The sequence below is a fragment of the Argopecten irradians genome, chromosome 11, assembly GCF_041381155.1.
Source record: "Argopecten irradians isolate NY chromosome 11, Ai_NY, whole genome shotgun sequence".
In the NCBI taxonomy this organism is placed as follows: Eukaryota; Metazoa; Mollusca; class Bivalvia; order Pectinida; family Pectinidae; genus Argopecten; species Argopecten irradians.
Window position 1 is genome coordinate 39803684 of NC_091144.1, and position 22706 is coordinate 39826389.

Sequence of the window (22706 nt, forward strand, 5' to 3'; positions counted from 1 at the left end):
CACAGTGTACAGTTATTCGTTTGTTTTGATGAACATCAAAGGAAATCTATGTAGGCTGTGATTGGTCAGTTTGGTTGGTAATTCGTCTGGCCATCCTTCCGTCCATTTTCGTGGCTGTTTCTCAGAAAGTATAGAAGGTATCTCTCTAAAATTTCATGAGTTAGTTTCCCTTTGTTAGCTCCGTAGGACCAAGGTGAGATTATGCGATACCATGGCGTCCGCACTCATATTGCATTGGTAACATCCTTATGGGTTGGGGATTAAAAATTGTACAAATGGTGGGGCTGATTAATATCCATACCCAATACTCAAAGATAGCAAAAGTTTAAATAGGTATAATTATCTTCACTTTACATCATTATACCAGAGTGTAATTACCTCCCCTTTTTCAAACAAGACTTCATATGCAAATTACTTTTTACCACATATGGTAAACCTCCGGTTAATTCGAACTGCCGGATAGTTCGAACACACAATTTTTTCCTGAAGCTTAATTTCGGATAATTCGAACTGGTCCATCAATATTTATTTAATTTTGTTCGAACTAACCGAAGGTTTTCCGTAATTGATGTTGCCAAAATATTATAAATCAAATCCAAACTTTGGAGGGTTAGTGATAGGGTAGGACACCTCACGACGATTACCTCACACTTTGGAAATACAAACAACTACTATCTCTGCTTTGTTATTTTAGTAAATGATTACAGATAGAACAAATTTGAATAGAGATTTCAACATATATGTGTGACAAATTTGAAATATGTATATATGTGACTCGGATCCCATGGAAAGTCCAATCCATCATTCAAAAATCAATTAATTGGAAGATGGTAGTTAACATACAACCCTTGAACCCACCAGTGTGCAATGTAAGGACTGCCTTGCTAATGACAGTATCCATTGTACCAGGTAAGTAGATTTTCCTGCCTATTTAAACTGCTAGCTGTCACTTACTGCTGTAGTAAAGTACTTATCAGAACATTTCCATGTGAAGTAGTGGTAATAACTTATTTGCATATTGAGAGAAATTATGAAAGTTACCAGAAGTCAAGGTTTTTAACAGGGGAGATAACTCTTGACATATATTTCTTGTATCCTTATCCCAGCTGATGTTGTTCCATGCAAATAAGTCCGAACTCACATGGTCCAAAGAACCAAGGTGAGCTTATACGATACCATAGCTTCCGACATTGGTCGGTTGTCTGTCCGTCCCACAACAAATCAACTTCTCCATAACCGCTGGTCGGAATTCAACAATTTCACTGATAGCATCCTTATGGTTACTGACAGAAAACTGTACAAATGATGACCCCCCACATGGGCCTGAGGAGTGAGTCAAAAGGGTTCAATTTGGCTATTTCTATTCAAACAATTTCTTCTCAAAACCAAAGTATTGGATAGCACTTATAATGTAATGGTAGCATCCTTATAGGATGGGGATTCAAAAATTGTACAAATGATGGGGCTGACCTCCCGGGGGCCTGCAGGGCAGGGTCAAAAGGGGCCAAATTGGCTATTTCCACATAAACAACTTCTTCTCTGCAACTAAGCATGGAAGAGCATTCATAATGCAATGGTAACATCCTGAAAGGATTTTGATCATTCAAGAAAATAACAGAAACAACGACAGACACATAGTTCACAAGTAACGGCTTTTATTGGCTCCAAACCTGGACACAAGTATATCGTACAATGACTTTTTGTACACAGCATGTAAAACTAAACTGATTTAGGAAAAGGACCACTGATGCTTGTACAGCCACACAGATCCTGAATTCAATACATATTGGTTACAAAGGTGGAAACTGGAAACTGCATTTGGTAAACTATGATGAACAGCAACCTCGCTAACCAAGGGTATTCAGTACAATACTCTCCCTGCTTTAAGGGAACTATCTTACTGAATACCCTTGGCTAGAGAAGTTTGATGAACAGTGGAACCCAGTGAAATATTTCAAATTTTTCAGGTTTCAATATAAGCACAGGAAAAAGACCAGAATGCATGTGGACAGGAATTTTACTTTACTCATTCACCCCTGCAAACATATTTGAGCTCTTCTCATACAATTAATAGCTAGAAGAGTCCATCATAAATTTTCAGGGGTGAATGAGTTTATGTAATTTTGCTTGTTACAAGCATTTTCATTGGCTTGAAAATTTACTTTATCAGCCCATAAAGGAAAAAACGGCGTCGCTGCTTGTGACAATGCTTCTGATTGGCTGAGATGATGGCGTAATGATTTTATAGACAAGAGTCCCAAAATGAATTTTGAGTATTGAAAAGATTATCTTAAGTAAATTGAATTATAAGGAGATTTTCTATGTTATGGAGATATAACACAAAAATATGAGTGTACTCTCATCATGAAGTGGTTTATTTAGAATAAACTCAGATTTTTGTGTTATATCTCCATAACATTAAAAATCTATTCAAGTTAATTCTTAATTACAGAGTTTTGTTACACACTTAAAGATAAACAAGATGTTATACATAGTCAGGATCTACCATATTTATTATATCCTTCGTAACACATTTTTTTTGTTCCACAGTAACACACAGCCAGTTCAGAAGGGTAATTAATGATAATAATATAATATTGAAATTTTCTAAGAATACATAATATGTATACATAGATGTAACGTCCATTACAAGACTTGAATATGCTGAGGACTATATGCAAAATATGTTTATAATTTCAAAATACCGTGAATAATGCTTTTAATACTGTAAATCACAACAGTGTATCTTAATAAGTAATTTAATTCTATATATCCGTGAATCCTATAATATAATATGGAATTCTCTTGTAGTATCCTGACGGCTTCCTAATCTATTATTTCCTATGATTGTGGCAGTGAACAAACACACTTCTGAAACATGCTTCGAGAATTTTAATAATTACACAAAACTGAGGTAGTTCACAAAAAGCAAATTAATCAATGTACATTACAGACAGGCAGCTACCTTAGCTTCTTCTCAGAAAGTACTGAAGGGATATTACTCAAAATTCATTCATCAACATTGGCCTTACTTGTAGTTTCCATTTGACAGGAGACTATCTTTGATTTTGATAACTGAAGTTGGTTCCCTCCATATAGGCTCTATACAGTATCTACATTCCTCCTATTTATTATATGATTTCGATAAGAAATATCAGTCAGTATGATTTATTCTTAAGTGCAATTTTATCCTCAATGTCCAAATTAGAGCAGATCAACCCATATCATATATAAGATCTTTAATAAGAGTTCATTTCATATGAAATTTTATGAAAGAAGATATTTTTTTGTGAATTCTTGGCAAGCAAAAATAAAAACTTTGAGATAAGTTTCATAAAATACCATATGAAATAGCAACAATCTAAAATATTTTTGATCACATATCTACACGTACAACAACCTACATTGCAAAGAATTTCAATTTAAAGCGGTGTTTAACAAAATCTGGTATTTTGCTCATGACGTCATTGAATCCTTACTTCACATCAATGTTTAAAGATTTCAAATGTTATCATAATGTCACATAAGATTTCCTGTCCAGGAAAGCCAATGAAATGCACTCCAGGTCATATTACAATTATGACATATGCAAAAATCTTAATTGGACTAAGTCATTGAATTTCAGGAGGATTAGGTGATAGATCAATGAATCATTCATTCCAATATTCCATTACAATACGTAATAAAGATGACAACCAAACTTTGTGACGTGATTATTATATAATCAAAAATAATTTGAAAACAATAAACACAAATGTAAATATTTGCACACATTCTCGATAATCCAGGGGTTACTATTACTTCTGTTATATCTACCCCCTGGGTAAAACTGAAGACATCTCAGAAGAAAAAAAGTGCTGACCAATCTCAGATCTACAAATAGTTTTAAAGATTACAAAAGAGTTTAACTTCAAAGTCAATACAGTAGATGAAGGGATAAAACCACTGTCTCATCTCACAAACTATTGCACATGCAGGGCCTTCAGTTACATAGTTTACAGTTAACATCAGTTACTATTACATAGTCCACGGGTGGATGTATAATGTTAGTGATGGTAACACTGGAGATCGAGGGAGATTTGCAATCGAATGACACAATGTAAGAATACAATGCGTAACAATTTACACTGACATATAAACATACATCGATCATCGACAGGGATCATCTTGCTTTTACCTTTCAACATTATTGTTATTAAGCATAGTATAGTGGCTATACCAAAATTCAAACTAGTGGTCATGGATTTTATATTTGTGACAGTTTGTGATAGTTGATGTTCCGAAAACACAGAAGAGACATCTATGGGAGAGCTCACTACTCAGTGTGTGTGTGTCGAAATTTAAATATTGATTTTATTCAGGGTAAAGCGGGGAGAGCTGACGAGTTATAATTTGCCTCAAACATTACAAAGTTAGGGTGTTGAAATATCGTCAGTGACCTCTACTTCTTCTGTTGGAATGCCAGTAAACCAGTAGCTCTACTGTCGATCAAGTAGTAAATAAACAGGGCCAACTACTCATTCTACAGTCTTTTTAGAACTTTGACAATTTTAGTTTGGTTTAATTAGTTTTAACGTCCTATGAACAGCCAGGTCATTTAAAAATGTGTCAGGTTTAAAGGTGGAGGAGAGTCGGAGTATCCGGAGAAAAACCACCAACCAGCGGCCAGTACCTGGCAACTGCCCCATGTGGGATTTAAATCATGACCCAAAGGTTTCCTGTTTAACAGTAGAATGCTTACAGTGTATTTTGAGTATATCATCAGGTTAGTCTTAGATGAATTCCAGGAGTGGACGTTACTGACCACAGTGAAATGGCTACAAGAGGAATTAACATGAGAAATGAAAACCTTTCAGGTTAAACAGGATGAAATCTAATGCCAAATGATGACAATACATAGATTTACTTGATAAACTAAATCAGGAACATGCGTTGAGTACAAGCTCATTAATAGAAGCACCATTCATAATACAATAACATAAAATACTGCATGCAAAATCATATTCATACACAAATGAAAGATTACATAAAACATTGAATGAACAAGTCTCCTTGTAGATCTTGGCACCTACCACAGGGACCTGGCATAAATTTCTAACCAAGAGTAGTCATATCTATATATGTATACTATAATATTATATATAACTACTGTTGGTTAGAAATTCGTGTCAGGTCCCTGTGGCGCCTACCATAGAATGAACTACCCTAATATCTTGATAAGTCGCTGCCCATATTCTTTTTTTTTTTGGTAGGAAATCCCAGGCTTATTTTTGAGACCAGCCTATTTTCAATCTTGGATTATTTTCAAAATCATATATCTGGTAAGGTATGATAGGCTTACATACGAGTCTGGCTTACTTTTGAAACATTTGATAAGCATCAGTTAAAGGAAAAATAGATATTTTTTGTGCTTATCCTTCTTTCACATAAGGAAAATACACATAAAGCTTAATTGAAGTGAAAACCAAACTTCTTTTGTCAAAATACAAAATGGTTGCAAGTCCGTAATTTGTTTTTAGATATAGGTCCCAAAATACTATTAATGGCTGTATGACGGCCATCTTGTTTTCAGATTGAATTGCAATATGCAAAACTACAAACCAAGGGGAAGTACAAATGACCTATAACAAGAGCAGAAAAGCGATTAGAACATAGTCCACCATCTGATAATTGTGGCATAAAATTCAATACTAAAATTCATCCCCCCTCCCCATCCACACCTGCTTAATTTGCTTAAAAAAGTACATTCAGAAGCAATAAAATAAATACAGATACAAGTAAATACATAGGTATGTAAGAGAAATTAAATAATGAAATACTAATACATACAACTAAAACTCGTATTATGTCAAGTTAAATAATAATAATACATTAAACTTAGAACATATCAAATGTTCAGTCTGGATAACAACAGTTTGTCCTTGCCTAGACTTCATACAATATTATACCATGGCACAGCCTAAGAGACAATATTACATTAGGTAAAGGCTTAAAAGGGACAAAAAATGAACACAAAATCTTCATCAAGGCTTGATTTGAAACACAATATTATGTCAAGGGCCAATCTGAAACATAATATTATGTCAAGGTTTGGTCTGAAATACAGTATTATGTCAAGGTTTATTCCGAAACACAAATTTAATGTTAAGGTTATATCTGAAACATAATATTATGTCAAGGTTCGGTCTGAAATACAGTATTATGTCAAGGTTTGTTCCGAAACACAAATTTGATGTTAAGGTTATATCTGAAACATAATATTATGTCAAGACTCGGTCTGAAACATAACATTATGTCAATGTTATGTATGAAACAAGATATTTTGTCAGGGAAAGCTTAATAAAAAACATATTACATGATGTTCTGTTCTTGTTCCAAATCACAAAAGACTGAAACACAATGGCATTATCTTAGTATACATGGCTAGTGATTCGAGGCTATCTCTTTGTTAGTAGAACTTTCAGCAAGTACATACAATAAATGATCCATCTTTGGTAGATAATGTAAAAAGCTAGATGTACAAAAAAATGTTGAAATATCCGAATCCAAATTTTTTTTTTAAATGGGGATGCAATTTTAATGTTTGAACTATTAACAATATTCAGAGACTCTGTTAAAAAATTGCATGTAATTAGACAGTAAGGTAAAATTAAAATTGTAAATCTGACAGACCAACTTCTTCCATCAATATCGGACAAGGGTTACACATATTATGCAAAAGAATTTTTTCCAGATAGCAATTATGTTAAAAAAATGATGCTAAAAATAAAATAAAATAATGATAAAAAGGGGTAAAAATAATGTGATACATGTATATGAAATAGGATAAGAGTTCTGTGATAAAAATCATTTAAATAAGAGATAAAAATTGTGGTACTGTATATAATACTGTTCTCGTTCTGACCCACCAGAGTTACTTCCCTTCATCACAAAAGATTGAAACAAGGGAAGTAACTCTGATCGATCAGAACGTACCACATTTGTCTTATAAAGCCACATGTACAATCCAGCATTAGCAGCTGTCTAAAGTCCGATCTGGAGATGAATATTGGTAGACTGTCGCTTCCTCTCTAGTCTACAGAGTAATACTACCTCTGGGTTATAGGATGAAATGCAGGATGCTCAAATAAACCATTCATAAGATGAAGCGCCCAGTTTCATGAACATTCCTTAAATTTAAGGAATCCCTTAATTTAACAATCTCCATAGGAAAGCAATACAGATTTTAAGGAAGGCTTCTTCACTTAAGATTTTTCTTTAACCTTTGTAATGCTTAATTTCAATGGGGAAATTAAGTTAAGGAAATCTGTAAAATGAAGGAATGTTCTAGAAATTGGAACCAGAAAAGGTATATTTTGGTAAAGGTATGAGAATTCTAAGACCATACCATTACATCAATATTAAATAGAACATACAATTATAGTGGGATTTGCGTAACTTCGTACAATAAGGACTTACAACCGAGTATATCACATCAACACACATACGTATATCTCAGTAGTGGGACCATACAGTTATCAAACACAGCATGCATACATTGCCCGACAGCCAGACAACCTCCTGGGCACAAATGTTCAAACGCACCTCACAACCGTCATTAGATTAATAAATATCACAAAATTCTGATAAGGTCTGATCAAAAATTTAAAAAGAAATCATCAAAATCGAAGAACACCGACCACAAGTGACGTAGTCCTGTTTAAGGAAGACAAGGGACAATAAGGACGTTAATTTCTTTTTTTAAATGCTTTTCTTGTGATTGTTTTTTTTTTAAAATAAAAATTGCACATAGTCAAATATAATATAAAGCTTTGACCTTTTGACCCCGAATTCAATTGCACTGTGTCACGAAGAGCTTTCAGGAGTAGAAGAGCTACAATCGAGTGAACGGAAGTTATATTCTTGAAGTAGAAGAGGGCAAATCGAGTTAGGAAAGCAAATAATGACCTTCAAAGCTGACCTTTTGACCCCAACCTCATAAGCAATGTAAATCCATAGCTTGGTTGGGCTTCTACATTACCTCATAAGCTACCATTTATGTAGCATCCACTAAATCCATTCAATCTTTTTTTAGTTATTGTCTGGAAACCAATATTTGACGATTTAAAATTCTAATTTTAGAAACAGTGACCTTAAAAGAGGCGAGGGACTACCTAATATACAATAATTAGATATATTGATATTTTAATGCTTTACTTTTAAATTGACTGCAAGTATTAGTGATCATGAATTCTTGAATTTAGTTTTAACATGAATACTGTTGCTCTCAAACTGTTCCAATAACCTCAACAGTCATACATTTCACACATGAAATAGTGTATGATCCCACAACTGTTACACAAAGACTAACCATTTAAGCAACAACCGAGATATATCACTCCATGTCCATTATCAGAATATCGTAAGAGAATACATGTATACTCAGGGTAGATTCAAGCTTCTTGGCAAAAGATTAAGTATAGTTATTACACACGTCCTAAGAATATTCATATGATTGCATAAAATGGATATATGAATGTATAGTTGTATATAGACAGCAGGGAATTTAATCTAAGGGAGATAATTCACGAAGCAGCATCTGCGGTAGTAGAAGAGGGAGCTAAAATGTCTGAGTCGAGAGATTCTGGAGCGGTTAACACATAGGGGTCGGACTTGTCAGGTGTTGAGCCACGTGACATGTCGGATTTGTCTGGAGTTGATCCTCGACGTCGATGAGCCCTTCTCTCCTGTCGGTGGATGAGCTTCATCCGATTTTGTGTCTACAAAATGGAGAAGAAATTCTATTCACTGAAAACCGGTGTAACTATTAATGTATACAAGACTGATATACCAAACTGATAGGCATTTAATTATATAATGAGAGATTGTTGTGTCCACTGTTTGTCAAATGAAGGGTTAAGCCTGCTTTTTCTAACAGTACATAAAATACAGATGAAATATGTTTCATTTAAAGCTTGTAAACTATTGTAATATGAGAACAAAAGCTGGCATTTCATTATGAAGGATCCACTATTTGTCCAATGAATGGCCTACGCCTCTGTTTTCTCTTCAGTCAATAAAATAAAGAACCAACACATTTACTATTAAAAGACAACAAATTTTAAAGGTCTATATTCAATTTTTTTTTCTATAAAGGTCAAATCCAAATTTCCTCCGCGTTAGCCTATACAATTGATAATATTAGATTTTCGATTATGAAAAACATCTAACAGGCAGGTGAGCAAACATATTATATTGAACACATGGCTGAACTTTGTATCTGCATCCTTATACTTACCACTTCTTTGAGTTGAATTTGAAGCTTTTCCTTTTCTTTGTTCAATTTTTCTATTTCCTCACTGTTTCGCTGTTTCTTCGTACTCGTCATTTCTAACAGGGCGATATTGGCATCTTTCTCACTAATAGCAGCTTGTATAGCTTCTTGTCTGTTAGAAATAAATAATTCATTAGACTGTGAATTCTTTTTAAAGACCAATTGTTTCAACTGACATAACATTCATCCTAATTGTCAGTAAAATGTCTAAATAAGCATCAAATACATGTCTATAACATGGTTAAACACAGTTTAATATAACAAACCTCTGTCAACCAATGAAATTATTTCATTATAAAGCATATTCACACATTACATATATCCAAGAGGATCCTTGTCAATGGGGAATGAGTTTTGTTGTATTAGTTAAACGCCCTATTAACAGCCAGGGTCATGTAAGGACGTGCCAGGTTTGTTGGTGGAGAAAAGCCGGGGTACCTGGAGAAAAACCACCAGCCAGCGGTCAGTACCTGGCAACTGCCCCACATGGGATACGAAACTGTATCCCAGAGGTGGAGGGCTATTATTATTATGTAGGGACATCTTAACCACTCAACCACCACGGCCCCTATGGGGAACGAAAATTTGTATGTTATAACCCTGAATTTGTTGTAAGCATATTCATTATAAACATGTTTTACTGTATCTTCATATGCTATTGAATGCGAGTACTGCCTACATATTGCTAAAGAGAATATTTTCACTTATGAAAGTAAATTTATAAACCGTTTGCATCATTGAAATTGATGCCATTCCAATCGAGGTTTACATTCGCGATTTTAAATGCTAGTTAACATGAATTCCTCAATCATGTAAATGAGAAGTAATATTGGGTGAGTTGTGTGTTGTAATTATAAATCTTACTTCATTTCATACACCTCCTCGAGATGCTTGTGACGTTCGGACATCAGCCGTTTCAGTTTGTGATCCTTCTCATCAAGCTGCTTGTTCAGAAGGATGAGCTTCTCTGACTGCTCCAGGGATTTCTGTCTGTTAAGTTCCTGCTTAACCTCAGAAACCTGGAAAATAAATGTCTAGACTTATTCACCCCTTAAATCTCATAATCAACTCTTCCGGCCGTAGAATCAGGTGAGTTCAAATGTGTCTACAGGGGTGAGTGAGATACAGATCACGCTGACGTAAGCCATGCACTTGTATATATATGTTAGATATACATTTGTACTTATATATATGACTTCTCCACTACAATTATTATAATACAGTTAGTAGATTTCTACTTCATTAACAAATACAGTCAAAACCTGTCTATAAAGACCTCCCAAGAAAAAAATGGTCGTTCCAGCCAAGTGGTCTTTATACACAGGTCAAAGTGTGGTGAAAATAACCATTTGGTAACCTGATTTGATCTTATTAAGCAGGTGGTAATTATAAGAGGGGGTCACCCTATCTGTAACAGGAGAGGAGAAAATGTAGCGGCCAGACTGGGATTCGAACCCGGGACTTCTGAACACTATCCAAAAGGTAGACAGGACTAAGTAGAGTATCTCTTTCTCTACCTTATCTTTAGTCTCGTCCAGCTGAGCCTGAACCTCCACCATCGCCATCTCTCTCTCCGCTGTGATCTTCACACTTTCCTTCAGAGCTTCCTCCAGTTCTTCTATCCTGTCTGCCTGTGATATCAGCTTGTCCTAAAACACACAACAGACACATTTGACAATTTTTTTTCAGAAAACAAGAGGCTAACAGGTCTTTACAGTCACCAGTTCTAAAATATTGAAGAAAATGGGCAAAGGAAGTGGTCATTATAGACAAGTGGTCAAATTGTGTTTAAATTACCATCTTTGACCACCAATAAACTGACCCAATATCATATCTCTGATAGGTGCAATTACCCGTCAACTGATCCCAGCTGTGTCCTCACCTGTAGACTAACCTAATATCAGATACTGACCCAATATGAGATCTCAGATGTGTCCTTATCTGTAAACTTACTTAATATCAGATACTGACCCAATATGAGATCTCCGAGGTGTGCCTTTACCTGTAAACTGACTTAATATCAGATACTGACTCAATATGAGATCTCCGAGGTGTGCCTTTACCTGTAAACTGACTTAATATCAGATACTGACCCAATATGAGATCACAGAGGTGTGCTTTTACCTGTAAACTGACATAATATCAGATACTGACCCAGTATGAGATCTCAGGTGTGTCCTTACCTCTAAACTAACTTAATATCAGATACAGACCCAATATGAGATCCCAGGTGTGTCCTTACCTCTAAACTGACTTAATATCAGATACTGACCCAGTATGAGATCTCAGGGGTGTGCCCTTACCTGTAAACTGACTTAATATCAGAAACTGACCTAATATGAAATCTCTGAGGTGTGCCCTTACCTGTAGGTGTGTAGCGTCTTCACTGAGGTCACCTTCTCTCTTACGTGCCTCCTCCAACAGATGGGCACTCTTCTTTTTCTCTGCCTGTTTGTTTCTCTTCAGTGTGCCAACCTTCTGTTTATATTCCTTGATGATGCTGTTGAAAAGAGAAATATTATGTAACTAGGGGTGTAACAAATACATCGACTGGAAATTAATATTACTGAGAATGCAATACTATAACAATACTATTGCAATTGTAGTCTGCAATAGTTTAACACCATAGTGTTTGCTGAGATGGCAATAGTATATTGCAAAGGTTAAAATTGTAGGCAATAGTCACCTCTATGAGTAACGTGACCAGAAATATTATCTTTGGTTTTAATAGAGGAGAATATGATGTTCAGCTACAAACTTCTGTATATGACAAATAATATACATCAAACCATAAACTCTAGTTATATTAAAAGAGTGCTAAACGAATCCTAGAGGGATCTTGGCATTTACTATTCAATATTAAAATCTAAATTCAGTTAAATAAAAGATCTATTTCTTCTCTGCTTTCCTTTTCTTTCTCTCTTTCTACAAACATGAGATCACTTATAATCACTGGACTTTCTCTTGTAGTTCCAAGATCTGTTACCATTCATTTAAACTTACTCTTGTAGTTCCGAGATCTGCGCATCCTTATCAGATTTCTCTGCCTCTGCTTCTTTGACAATGCCCTGCAGACGATCTGCTTCTGCATGTGCTTTGTTCACTTCATTACGAGTTTGCTCCAACTGGGACGTCATTTCAGTGACCTGCTTCTCAAAGGACTCAAGATTTTTTGGTTCCTGACCGCCTTTCTTAAGCTTTAAATAGACAAGTAAGTCGTAAGTCATCAATTGATTACATTAATAATATGTGTTATCAATCAAATTTTTTTTTTATTTCTACAACTTTTTTTCCCCTCTCATGTCAATATTACCCCACAGTAAAAATAAATTTTGTTCTACGTGCATGATGCATGTAAACAAAGCCAGGACAAAAAACAATGACGTAATCTGCACATACTATGCAGGTAAATACTTCTGTATTAAGCTGATTTTCAGTCTATACAATTTCGTACAGTTTATGTTGATAAGTAACATTGTGACCTTGATGAGTATCATTGTGACCTTGACTGGTCTGATTAATCACCTCCTCTAGCTGTGAATTAAGTTCCTGTTGACGATCCTCTTTCGTTTGTAAGTCATGATCAAGCTGTCTCACTTTGTTCTCCAACTGGAATTTCTCTTCACTGGCAACAGTCGCCTGTTCCCTCAGCTCAAATAGCTCATTCTAAAATGGAAAAACAAACTTCTGAACAATATCAATTCATTATGAAACAATTATAAGATCCTAAACCAAGCACATATATTTCTTCTTATAAAGGTCCAAACCCAAGAAAGTAACCTTGAATATTTTGGATTATACAGTAAGTCCATATAGACCATGATCAAAATTAACGCCTGTCCGTCTGCCCGTTACCGGCAACATTATAGTGGGCAGACAATTTTTTCCTTGCAGCTGGTCCTTTTACCGGCAACTTTTGGTTCAGATAGAAAATATACAAAACAAAAAATTGCAGTAGCATTATAAATAGGTTGAAGATGAAATTGAACAAAACAAATTTTCGTAATATTCTGGTTTTCAGTCAACTTGAGAGCGCACATTACTAATCAGGATATGCAGATATATTTTGTTAGTAAAACTATTACTTTGCTAGTAATTATATAAACTACAAGTATGAATTGTAACTTTGTAATGACCAGTAACTTTAAGGGTCAGCTGGTCCTTAGAAAAAATTCCTTAAGGGAGAACACTGTATGTAGACCAAATTTACCAGTCTGAATTCTGTTTTGTTACAGATAATAGTGACTATATTTTTACCTGTTTCTCTGTTAGCTCCAGCTGTAAGTCGTCCAGTCGTGACTTCAAATTCTGGTTTGTTTTTATGTACATATCACATTCTTCTTGGTGCTCCAGATCTGTTCTCTCTCGAAGATCCTTTAATCTATCCATCAAAATTCTCATCTTTCATAATTGTAATCACAAAATCATCAAGAACATGTATCAATCTTACGATCTAAAAACACATTTCAGTGATAAATATTTTTCACTAATAAACACCAAGTCAAAATGTATATAAACTGTTTTGTGGAATAGATGTATTATAATGAGCTGAATTCTGCACTTATTTGAACCTCAGAGGTTTTGAGAACAACAAAGCTTGCCTCTGGACTTGAACCAAAACCTTTTCACTATTTTGGCCAAATGGGACTCTTGAAATTCTTAAAATCCAGCATTTTCTTCCGGAAAATAGCTTAATATACCCATCACAATTATAATCTAAAATTATTGTAGGAATCACTGTCAGTTGTTAGGGATTAATAGAGTTTTACATGGGTCTGTCAGGTGGACAGGGATTATCGGATATCTCAACCCAAGTGAAAGATTTTGGGTAATCAAACCAAAGCTTGAGATATCCCTGTCCACCTGACTGGCCCATGTAAGATTCTTTTCCTTCCATACTTTAACGAGAAATGGTGAAAATTCAGTCAACATGAACGTTGCTGTCGCCGCATGTATTGATGATGTCACTGTCAGCATGTGTGAGCTGTCTTTTCCCTACCCGGTAAAAAAGTTTCAAGGGAAAAGAGTTATCTTTTCCCTTGTAACTGTGGCATAACCCTGTCAAGTATGAGAAGAAATAGTATCTATTTCAAAACTTGCACAAAAACCTGGTCATTTCCAAAGCCGATGCCAGGGTGATCCCATAAGCCCTCCTCTCTTTGAGAGTTGAGCTAAAAATAGGAATTACTTCAATAGAGCTTGTTTATCATTTAGCACTATTCAAAATGATTAATTTGTTTAACAAGATGAATGTTTACTCATTTCAACTTACTTTTCTATTTGTCTGTCTTTATCGTTCAGCGACTCTTCCATAGAAGAAATTGCACTATCAGATGAAAAGGAATCCATGGCGACGGTTGCCGCAGCCGCCACCGATTTGAGACGTTGGATCTCGTCATCTTTACCATCGATGGATTCTTCTGCCACCTCAATCTGAATCAATATGAAACAAGTTGAATTATTTGATTTATCATACTATTTGCCCGATATCCAGTGACTTCGACCTTGTAATATTTTTGCATGATTACGGCACTAGTGAAATGTATCCTGGAACGATATTCATTCACTGTGCCATGCAGGTAAATCATTATCACGTCATGATAGAAAAGATATTAAGTGAGATAGCAGGACATCGCCTCTGTGGAATTTGACAGTGATAATCTATAAAATGTAGATGTTGTATTACATAACAAAAAGTATCTTAAATCTCACCAACGCTCACAAAAATAAAAATTTCTTAGATTTGTTTCATAAAATCTCACATAAAATGAACACTCACTTAATTAAGATCCTATATTACTTTAAGATCAATAGAAATACAAAAGAGGGGGGTCTGTCAATATCTGTATCAGAAACATTTACTTTTCGTTGCAGCACGGTGATCTTCCTATCCTTGATCTCAATTTGGTCTTTTAATTCGCCTATCTCTCCCTCAATCTTCCTCTTTTCAGTCTGCAGGGTATGGTAATGCTTGGCCTTTCTGTCTATTGTGGAGTCTTTGTCTTTCAGCCGTTCTCTCAGGTCTTCAATCTAAATATCCGGAATGAAATTTTAATGCAAAATTGATTTCAAACAAATTGCTTAATTAACCCATACATCTCTGAAATGTTATAATGGGCTGTCCCAGGTAATGAAGCAGAAGAGTCCAAATGTGTCTTCAGGGGTGAATAATAGAAAAAAAAAAATTAAAGTTGTATTTTAGCATAAAATTACTGGTGTCAAAAGTGCTGAACTAGAGTACCATGCATTTACAGTAGACTTACTGGCCATTTGTGCCAAGGGTCTAAGTATCTAAATATCCGGAATGAAATTTTAATGCAAAATTGATTTCAAACAAATTGCTTAATTAACCCATACATCTCTGAAATTTTATAATGGGCTGTCCCAGGTATTGAAGCAGAAGAGTCCAAATGTGTCTTCTGGTGTGAATAATTTAATGACATAGAGAAAAAAAATATTAAAGTTGTATTTTAGCATAAAATTACTGGTGTCAAAAGTGCTGAACTAGAGTACCATGCATTTACAGTAGACTTACTGGCCATTTGTGCCAAGGGTCACTATACCGCAAAATATTTTTAGAAGAATTTAGATAAGTAGAGCCAACACAGGTCATGCTAGTGGATGGTTATTCATGATGTTCCTGCACTAATCAGCTGGATACCAAATGGTATGAATGGAATTGATCAATAGTAAATCTAGTGTACATTACAGTATCTGACTAACCAGAACAGTTTCAGAGTGGATACTTCTAGAATTTATTCGGTTACTGTCAAACAGGTTCACCCTTTTCAAGCTTCTTCAGAACTGTAGCTGTATCCAAACTTGATAAATATTTTTAATTAAATTTGTATAATCTTACATCAGTCTGCAACATGCTGACATGTTTCTCCTTGGCACTGATCTGGTCTTTCAGAAGGTCGACGTATTGCACTTGTTCAGTATTCTGACTCTTTGACGCCTCCACCTTCAACTTCAATCCCAGAATTTCTGTGTCCTTATTGGCAAGGTCTTTCTTCAGGTGCTCAATCTACAACATTGAATCAAACTTGTTTTTATTTAACACCAAACAAGAGGCCCTAAAGGCCTGTATCCCTCACCTGTTTTGTAATGCCAGGTAATGTTCTGAATACAGGATCATTTTTCATTTTCTGACGGAATTTAAAGATTCAACTCTAATTTTTCTATTGGGCTTAGCCGCTCACTCTTTCTGCTCCAGGGTGTCAGAGTTAAAATTTATACAGACTCTGTTCCCCTTCCCAAAATGATGTTTCTGTCAAAATTTGGTTACAATCCATGTAGAACTCTATGACTAGTAACGATTTAAAGGAAATGTTGACAGACGGACAGACGGACGCCGCACCATCAGGTCTTCAAAGAAAAGTGGGTGGGGAGCTAGAAATGGGTCAGGTTGTCTGCTAATAAGACCCACACCTATTACCCGTTTCCTGGAAACCTGATTTGACAAATGGAATACTTATAACCTTCACAAGAAATTTTTCTATTATCAAATAATCAAAAACTGCAAATTGTGAACAGTACTAAGATTTAATCGAAGGGCGTTATAGACAAAACTCTGTGATATATGATTCAATCTACCTCCTTTTCACTTCAAATCAGCATGATTAACACGTCATCATGTTTATAAGGCTTTCGTTTTTGGCACGAATCGGTAAAGGTAATTGACACTTGATGCAGTAAAACTAATGAACTAAAATTGACACTGATGCAGTTCTTAATTATCAGCTGAGCTACCTCATTCCTCAGTGACTTTTCCTTGGAGGAGAGGGAGTCTTTGAGGCTGCCGTCCTTTTTCTGGCTGTCTGTCGTTCCGGTCGCCTCCTCCTGGAGCCTCATTAGTTTATCCTCCAGGCTTTGTACCTCTCTCTCTAGTGCCAAAATCCTTCCATCCTGTCAACACACTTTAACTTTGATATATCTTGCTTTCATGAGGGGGAAGGGGATATCCAATTTTAGAGAGTTTAAGACATTCATTCCGAGAGAACAGAGCACTTTTCATGCAAATATGGAGAGTTTATAAATTTGAAATAAATAAAGTCAAGGTTAAAATGATTTTAAGAATTGTATTCTGTGTTTGAATATTACTGAGTTATATAGCTCCCTTTGGGGTAGGTATCGGATCCATTGTGACGTCATTGTTATGCAAGAGCGATTCCCATCTTTTTGATTAGAAATATATGATGTTACACTTGCAAACACATGACGTCACAATCAATACCCACCTGCAAGGGCATATAACTCATTAATATGCAAATACAGCATATTTTCTGATCAATTGTATTAAAATACAGATCCTCATTCCCACTTTGTTCGAGGATTTATGGGTCAAATGACCTCTATACTCCACCTAGCTATGTTTACTGAAAATATTATTTCTTCACAGCATGCATATATACTGCATGTAGTATGTTGTGCTCTTCTGGACTAGATACACAAAAATTATTCTCACAGCTCTAGCAAACTAATTTATATCCTTGTCAAGAAATTTGAAGACAGCAATTTGATCGATCAATTTGAAAAGTCATCATAATGAAACCCCATATTGGAAGTTGGCAGAACCTCTCTGGAACAGAGTGAGAATAGGGATACATTGTATATATTTCCATCAGATTGTTTCATTTCCCACTAGAGCTCCTAATGCCCGACAAGTTACGAATTGTTATCTGTAAACATTACCTTGGCCTCTAGCATGGCTTGCATAGTGTGTGTACTGGCAGGCTGCTGTTTTAACTGGACTTTAATTTGGTCTAACTCATCGCTCAGATGTGTATTCTCCTGGAAACATCAAAGAACATATTATGTACATCAATAATGTAGACCATATTTAAATTATAATAGGAGATTTCACTGATTCAGAAATGGTGTCCAATATTTCACTTTCCATATAATTCCAGATTTAGTGTGTTAATTATTAAACCAAGCTCCTGCTTCATGATCATGGTCAATCATTACTTAAGTTAATTATAAGGAGATTTTAGCATTAACTTACAATTCGTGACTTCTGTAATACATTGCGATCGAGAATTTAATGTGTGGAATGCTCATAAAACTTAGACCTGATCTACCAAATGTGTGTTTCAAATTAGTGCACTTTCTTGTTCATAAACATAATTTTTGCATAAATAGTACAAGATAAATACAAAAAGAATTTGTAAAGAAGGTGAAACAACACATCCGTTTCAGTTTACATTTACCAAAACATTGTTGGTAAAGTACAATTTACTGTCAATTAGTCACACAATCAAGTAATTGTGACGTCACATTTTGTTGTTATTATTTGCAAAATCACAAAAGCTGAAAGGTGGAATAACACCAGGGGTATTGTTTTTCAGTAAAGCTTAATTCAAAAGATCATGTTTATTAACAAAATAAACAATACCTCCTTGGTCTCGGCAAGTTCTCTTTCTTTGTGATTCAAGGTTGTCTGTAGCTGTCGAACCTTCCTTTCTCCTTCGATGGCAGTTGTTTGTAATTTTTCCATTTCCCTTCTTTCTGCTTCTATTTTCTGTGCTGGACTAGACAAACCTTTACTTTGCAACATTTCTAACAATTTTTTAATACTTTCGTCTCTAGCTGATAATGTCTGCTTTTGTGTTTCAATTCGAATCTCCATTTCCTCCACTGTCTTTTTCAGGATAACTATTTCTTTGGATTGTTTGTCTTTCTCCCGTTGTAGAATTTCAATTTCCTGTTGCGATATTTGACGGCTGACATCGACATCTTCACATCCGAATAGCTTTGACTCCAATTCCTTGATGGTCGATGATTGTTTCTGTAATTCAGCAATTAAAGACAGCATTAAGTAATAAACAATATTATATGCAACATATATAGTTAAAACAACGGGGTGGGCATTCATATATGCATGTTTCTTTGTACATTGAGTGGTCTTTAAAAAGGCAGGTTTGACGGTTACAATACCAGGTATGGCTATATCTGCCCAATACACAAACAAGTCTTCTCTCAAAACTTTCAAATGACCATAACTTCACTATTTTGTATTAAATCTTCATGAGATTCTAAATCATTAACAAATAAATAACATATTTCTTCAAGACACAATGTTTAGTTGGTTATTTTGATGAAATTTTCACTTGCAAATGATTATGCAGAAGAGCAATGTTTCACAAATTAATTAATTAATTTCCATGCCAATTTCTAAATTTATGGGTTTATGGTAGTTTTGGAGGCATCTTATGTCCATTACCTTAAATTCTGCTTGTGCTACCTTCAGTTGCTCATTCAATAAACAATATTTGGCACTTTCTTCTTTCCGTAAAGCTCGCTCTTTCTTCAATTCTGGACTCCAAAATGTCTTGATACTATTCATACTTGAACTAAGTTTATCTTTTGTAGAATCTAACTCTTGCTGCATTTTGGCACATTCTTTATTCAAATCGGCAATTTGGGCTTGAAAATCTAATATCAAAGTGTCCCTAAAACTTCTCATGTCTTGGTCTCGATAATGTTTCATTTCCTGAGAATTAAACAATTGTGTTGTATAATCTGGCCGTTCTGATGATCTTGATCGTCCAAAGGGTTGTTCGGCCCTTTCCAATGATCTTGCACCCATATGAGGGTACTCCCTTTCTAGTGACCTATCACATTTGTTATTGGCAGAAAAACCTAAAGACGATCTTGGACTTGCTGCAGGACTTCCACCTAAATCTCCTCTAGCAGAGAGTTGCAGTCGATCAAAATTTCTCTCAAATGAACGTTCACCCATAAATAAACCATGTTGGTGGTCTCTTTCATACCGATCTTTTAAAGCTCTCACGTTGAGACTGTTAGTATTACTATTGGTAGGGCTACTGTAGGGACTTTTCGATGAGCTCGGCGACGGCATGGTGTTTGCACTGCCGATACCATCTATCATGCTATAGCTTGCCCCATGATTCATGCTGGGATAGCCTGCTGTGAAGGACTGCATTTGGTCACTGGGCAGGTTTATTGCACTATTAGAACCTTGGTTCCCCTGTGATTTTTTGTCATCTTTTGATCCACCAGAACTTCTCCTACTTCTGGAGAAAAGGTTTTTTGGTAACGAGCCACTAAACAACTTACTTCCGGATCCATGACTAGGACTTTTGTTGTTTGTTTTTTCGGGGCCGTGATGGTCGTCAGGCCGTTCCTCTGGGCTGTGCTCATTAGAAGATTGAGACTGGGAGCGTTTCTTAGATTTACTACGAAACATAATGATTACGGAAACGACTTATTACACAAGTATAATTGCACTTATTTAGATAGAATCGTCATAATCGTTTCATAAACTTATTAAAATGCATCTTCGGAGTGCCATGGTTTAAAACACACACAGCTGAAGCTGGGTTCATGACTCGAGGACCGAAGATGTCATTATGCTGAATTACATGATATCTCCATTTGCACGCCCCATTCGAGGCAAATCGTGGAATTTAAAACTTTTACCAACTGTACATGTTGCCAATACACATCACATGTTGCAATATATCACAAAGGCCGGTTAACTTTTCGACTCAGCTCTCTTATCATCAGCAACCCTCCTCTCTCTAATTTAATATTTATGCACCGTCTATATCCGGTAAACCCATATTCCGGAATGAAAACGAGAGCATCAAAGAGACGAAACGAAAAATGTCTCCAGAGAACAAAACTACAGAAATATATTATTCATGTAGCAGTGAAAAAACAACCCGACACACAATTAGGTTATCAATTTGAGCACAAAAATGGGTATTTACTCCTAATATTTTGCATGGCTTCTCTACTATATCTTGTGGGCCTAACTTTACATGTGGTTCTTTCAGAACAATGCTGTAAGATGATAAGGCTAACATATATATCCAGACACGTTCCAGATGTTAGGCTCTGTAGGATATTATATTATAAAACCTTAATTAACGTACTACATCAAAACCTTTCTATTGGACAAAAACGAACTATACCGTACTTTTTACAATCTGAAACACGGAGCATATTTTTTTACACGGGAAACTATATATCAGTTATATTTAATTTTAGTTAAAACATATTTTATTTGAACAAAGTCAAAAGGATTTAGGCATAAGTTATACAACTTAGAATTGCCCTCTCCCACACAAATGTATATATATATATATAGTTATTAGCTATTCTACATTTTGGATGTATGACATTGAGAAAGCACATTTTTTACACGGGAAACTATATATTAGTGATTTATATTTATTAACTATTATACATTTTGTGTATATATATTCACATGTATGATATGATTGAGGTCGTAATGATAAATATATCTTTTCAGTTATTATACTCTATTATGATATCTAAGTTATTAGCTACGTGTATGTAGACATCTCATTAACTCAAAGATTAAGATAGTTTCTAACAGAGATTTCGATAGTACTATATAAATCTCTTGTTTCTAAGTCTCATGTTAAATTGATGGATTTCAACTTTAACTTAAGAGTATGATTGAAAGGTAATGTTGAAAGGTACTTCAAGCAATAAACATTTATGTAGTCGCATCATATTTATCACAATTTAATATTGTAAAGAAATTAAAGAGGAAAAAAAGACACCAAAAATACTACAGCGCTTCATTCATTCACACGCTAAATTTCCACTTATGTCGTCTTTTTTCAACACAATGTCGAAATTTTGTCGATTAAAAAGATAACTTATCCAAATTTCAGAAAGAACTCTTCGGAGAAAAAAAAAGGTTAGTTTAAACATATTTTATTGACATAAAATGACAAAAGGATAAGTCATTAAGTTTTTTCTCCTGAAATATAGAAAATATAAACATACATAAATGAATAGTCAGGTGATTACATGTAACAAAATAGCATGAATTCACATAAAACACCAAGAACATTAAACTAGTAAGAGAGAGGGAGAAAGATAGAGATTAATCCCATTCATTGGGTTAAGAAATTGATTCGTACTATTAGTATTCGTGTGATACAATTATAATATATAAAAATGGAAAAAAAAAATCTTGACAACTTGTAATGATATAGGAAATAAGTTAGAGAGGTTCTCTTGAAAATGTTTAATGCTGGTGTCAAATTTTCTCTGACTCTCTGAGCAGTAGTGAAACCGAAATATCTAGGGATTTCGATTTCCATAAGTGCAAAATTGGAAGGAAAATGGCGAATACATGATTTTTAAGGAAAAGAAACTAGACTGGATTGGATTTCCATTATTTTTCTCCGTTTCAGCTAATATGTACTATGATACTAAAATTTGATTCCATATTGAGTTATTCTGTACCACAATATTACAAATGACGCACATCACTCTTTAAAGGTGACCCGCTATTTTCCTAATCTTTGATAGGATAAAAAGAATTTTCTCAAATGTGAATTTTCCAATATATTTTTCCTGTTATGGTACTTATGACTTCTAATCC

General features: G+C 35.0%; 1 protein-coding gene across 1 annotated transcript; it reads right to left on the bottom strand.

Moving 5' to 3' along the window:
- Window positions 1-1638: 1638 nt before the first annotated feature.
- Window positions 1639-20894, bottom strand: LOC138335547 (ERC protein 2-like). The gene is made up of 15 exons (XM_069284686.1): window positions 19539-20894; window positions 18711-19103; window positions 18008-18106; window positions 17066-17221; window positions 16173-16340; window positions 15176-15343; window positions 14586-14746; window positions 13571-13694; window positions 12839-12979; window positions 12317-12510; window positions 11678-11813; window positions 10831-10962; window positions 10178-10332; window positions 9278-9425; window positions 1639-8759 (listed from the first exon to the last, which is right to left on the bottom strand). The coding sequence occupies exons 1-15, from the start codon at window positions 20523-20525 to the stop codon at window positions 8565-8567; spliced, it is 3357 nt and encodes a 1118-aa protein (XP_069140787.1). The 5' UTR covers window positions 20526-20894; the 3' UTR covers window positions 1639-8564.
- Between the last annotated feature and the right edge of the window lie 1812 nt (window positions 20895-22706).

Excerpts from the sequence above, each read along its gene's own strand:
- LOC138335547 (XM_069284686.1), bottom strand. The coding sequence starts at position 20,525 with ATGTTTCGTAGTAAATCTAAGAAACGCTCCCAGTCTCAATCTTCTAAT. Across the intron at positions 11,814-12,316 it reads CAGATCTCGGAACTACAAGA|CATCATCAAGGAATATAAAC; the intron begins GTAAGTTTAAAT and ends TCTTTTCAACAG. Across the intron at positions 9,426-10,177 it reads GAGGAGGTGTATGAAATGAA|ACAAGAAGCTATACAAGCTG; the intron begins GTAAGATTTATA and ends TATTTCTAACAG.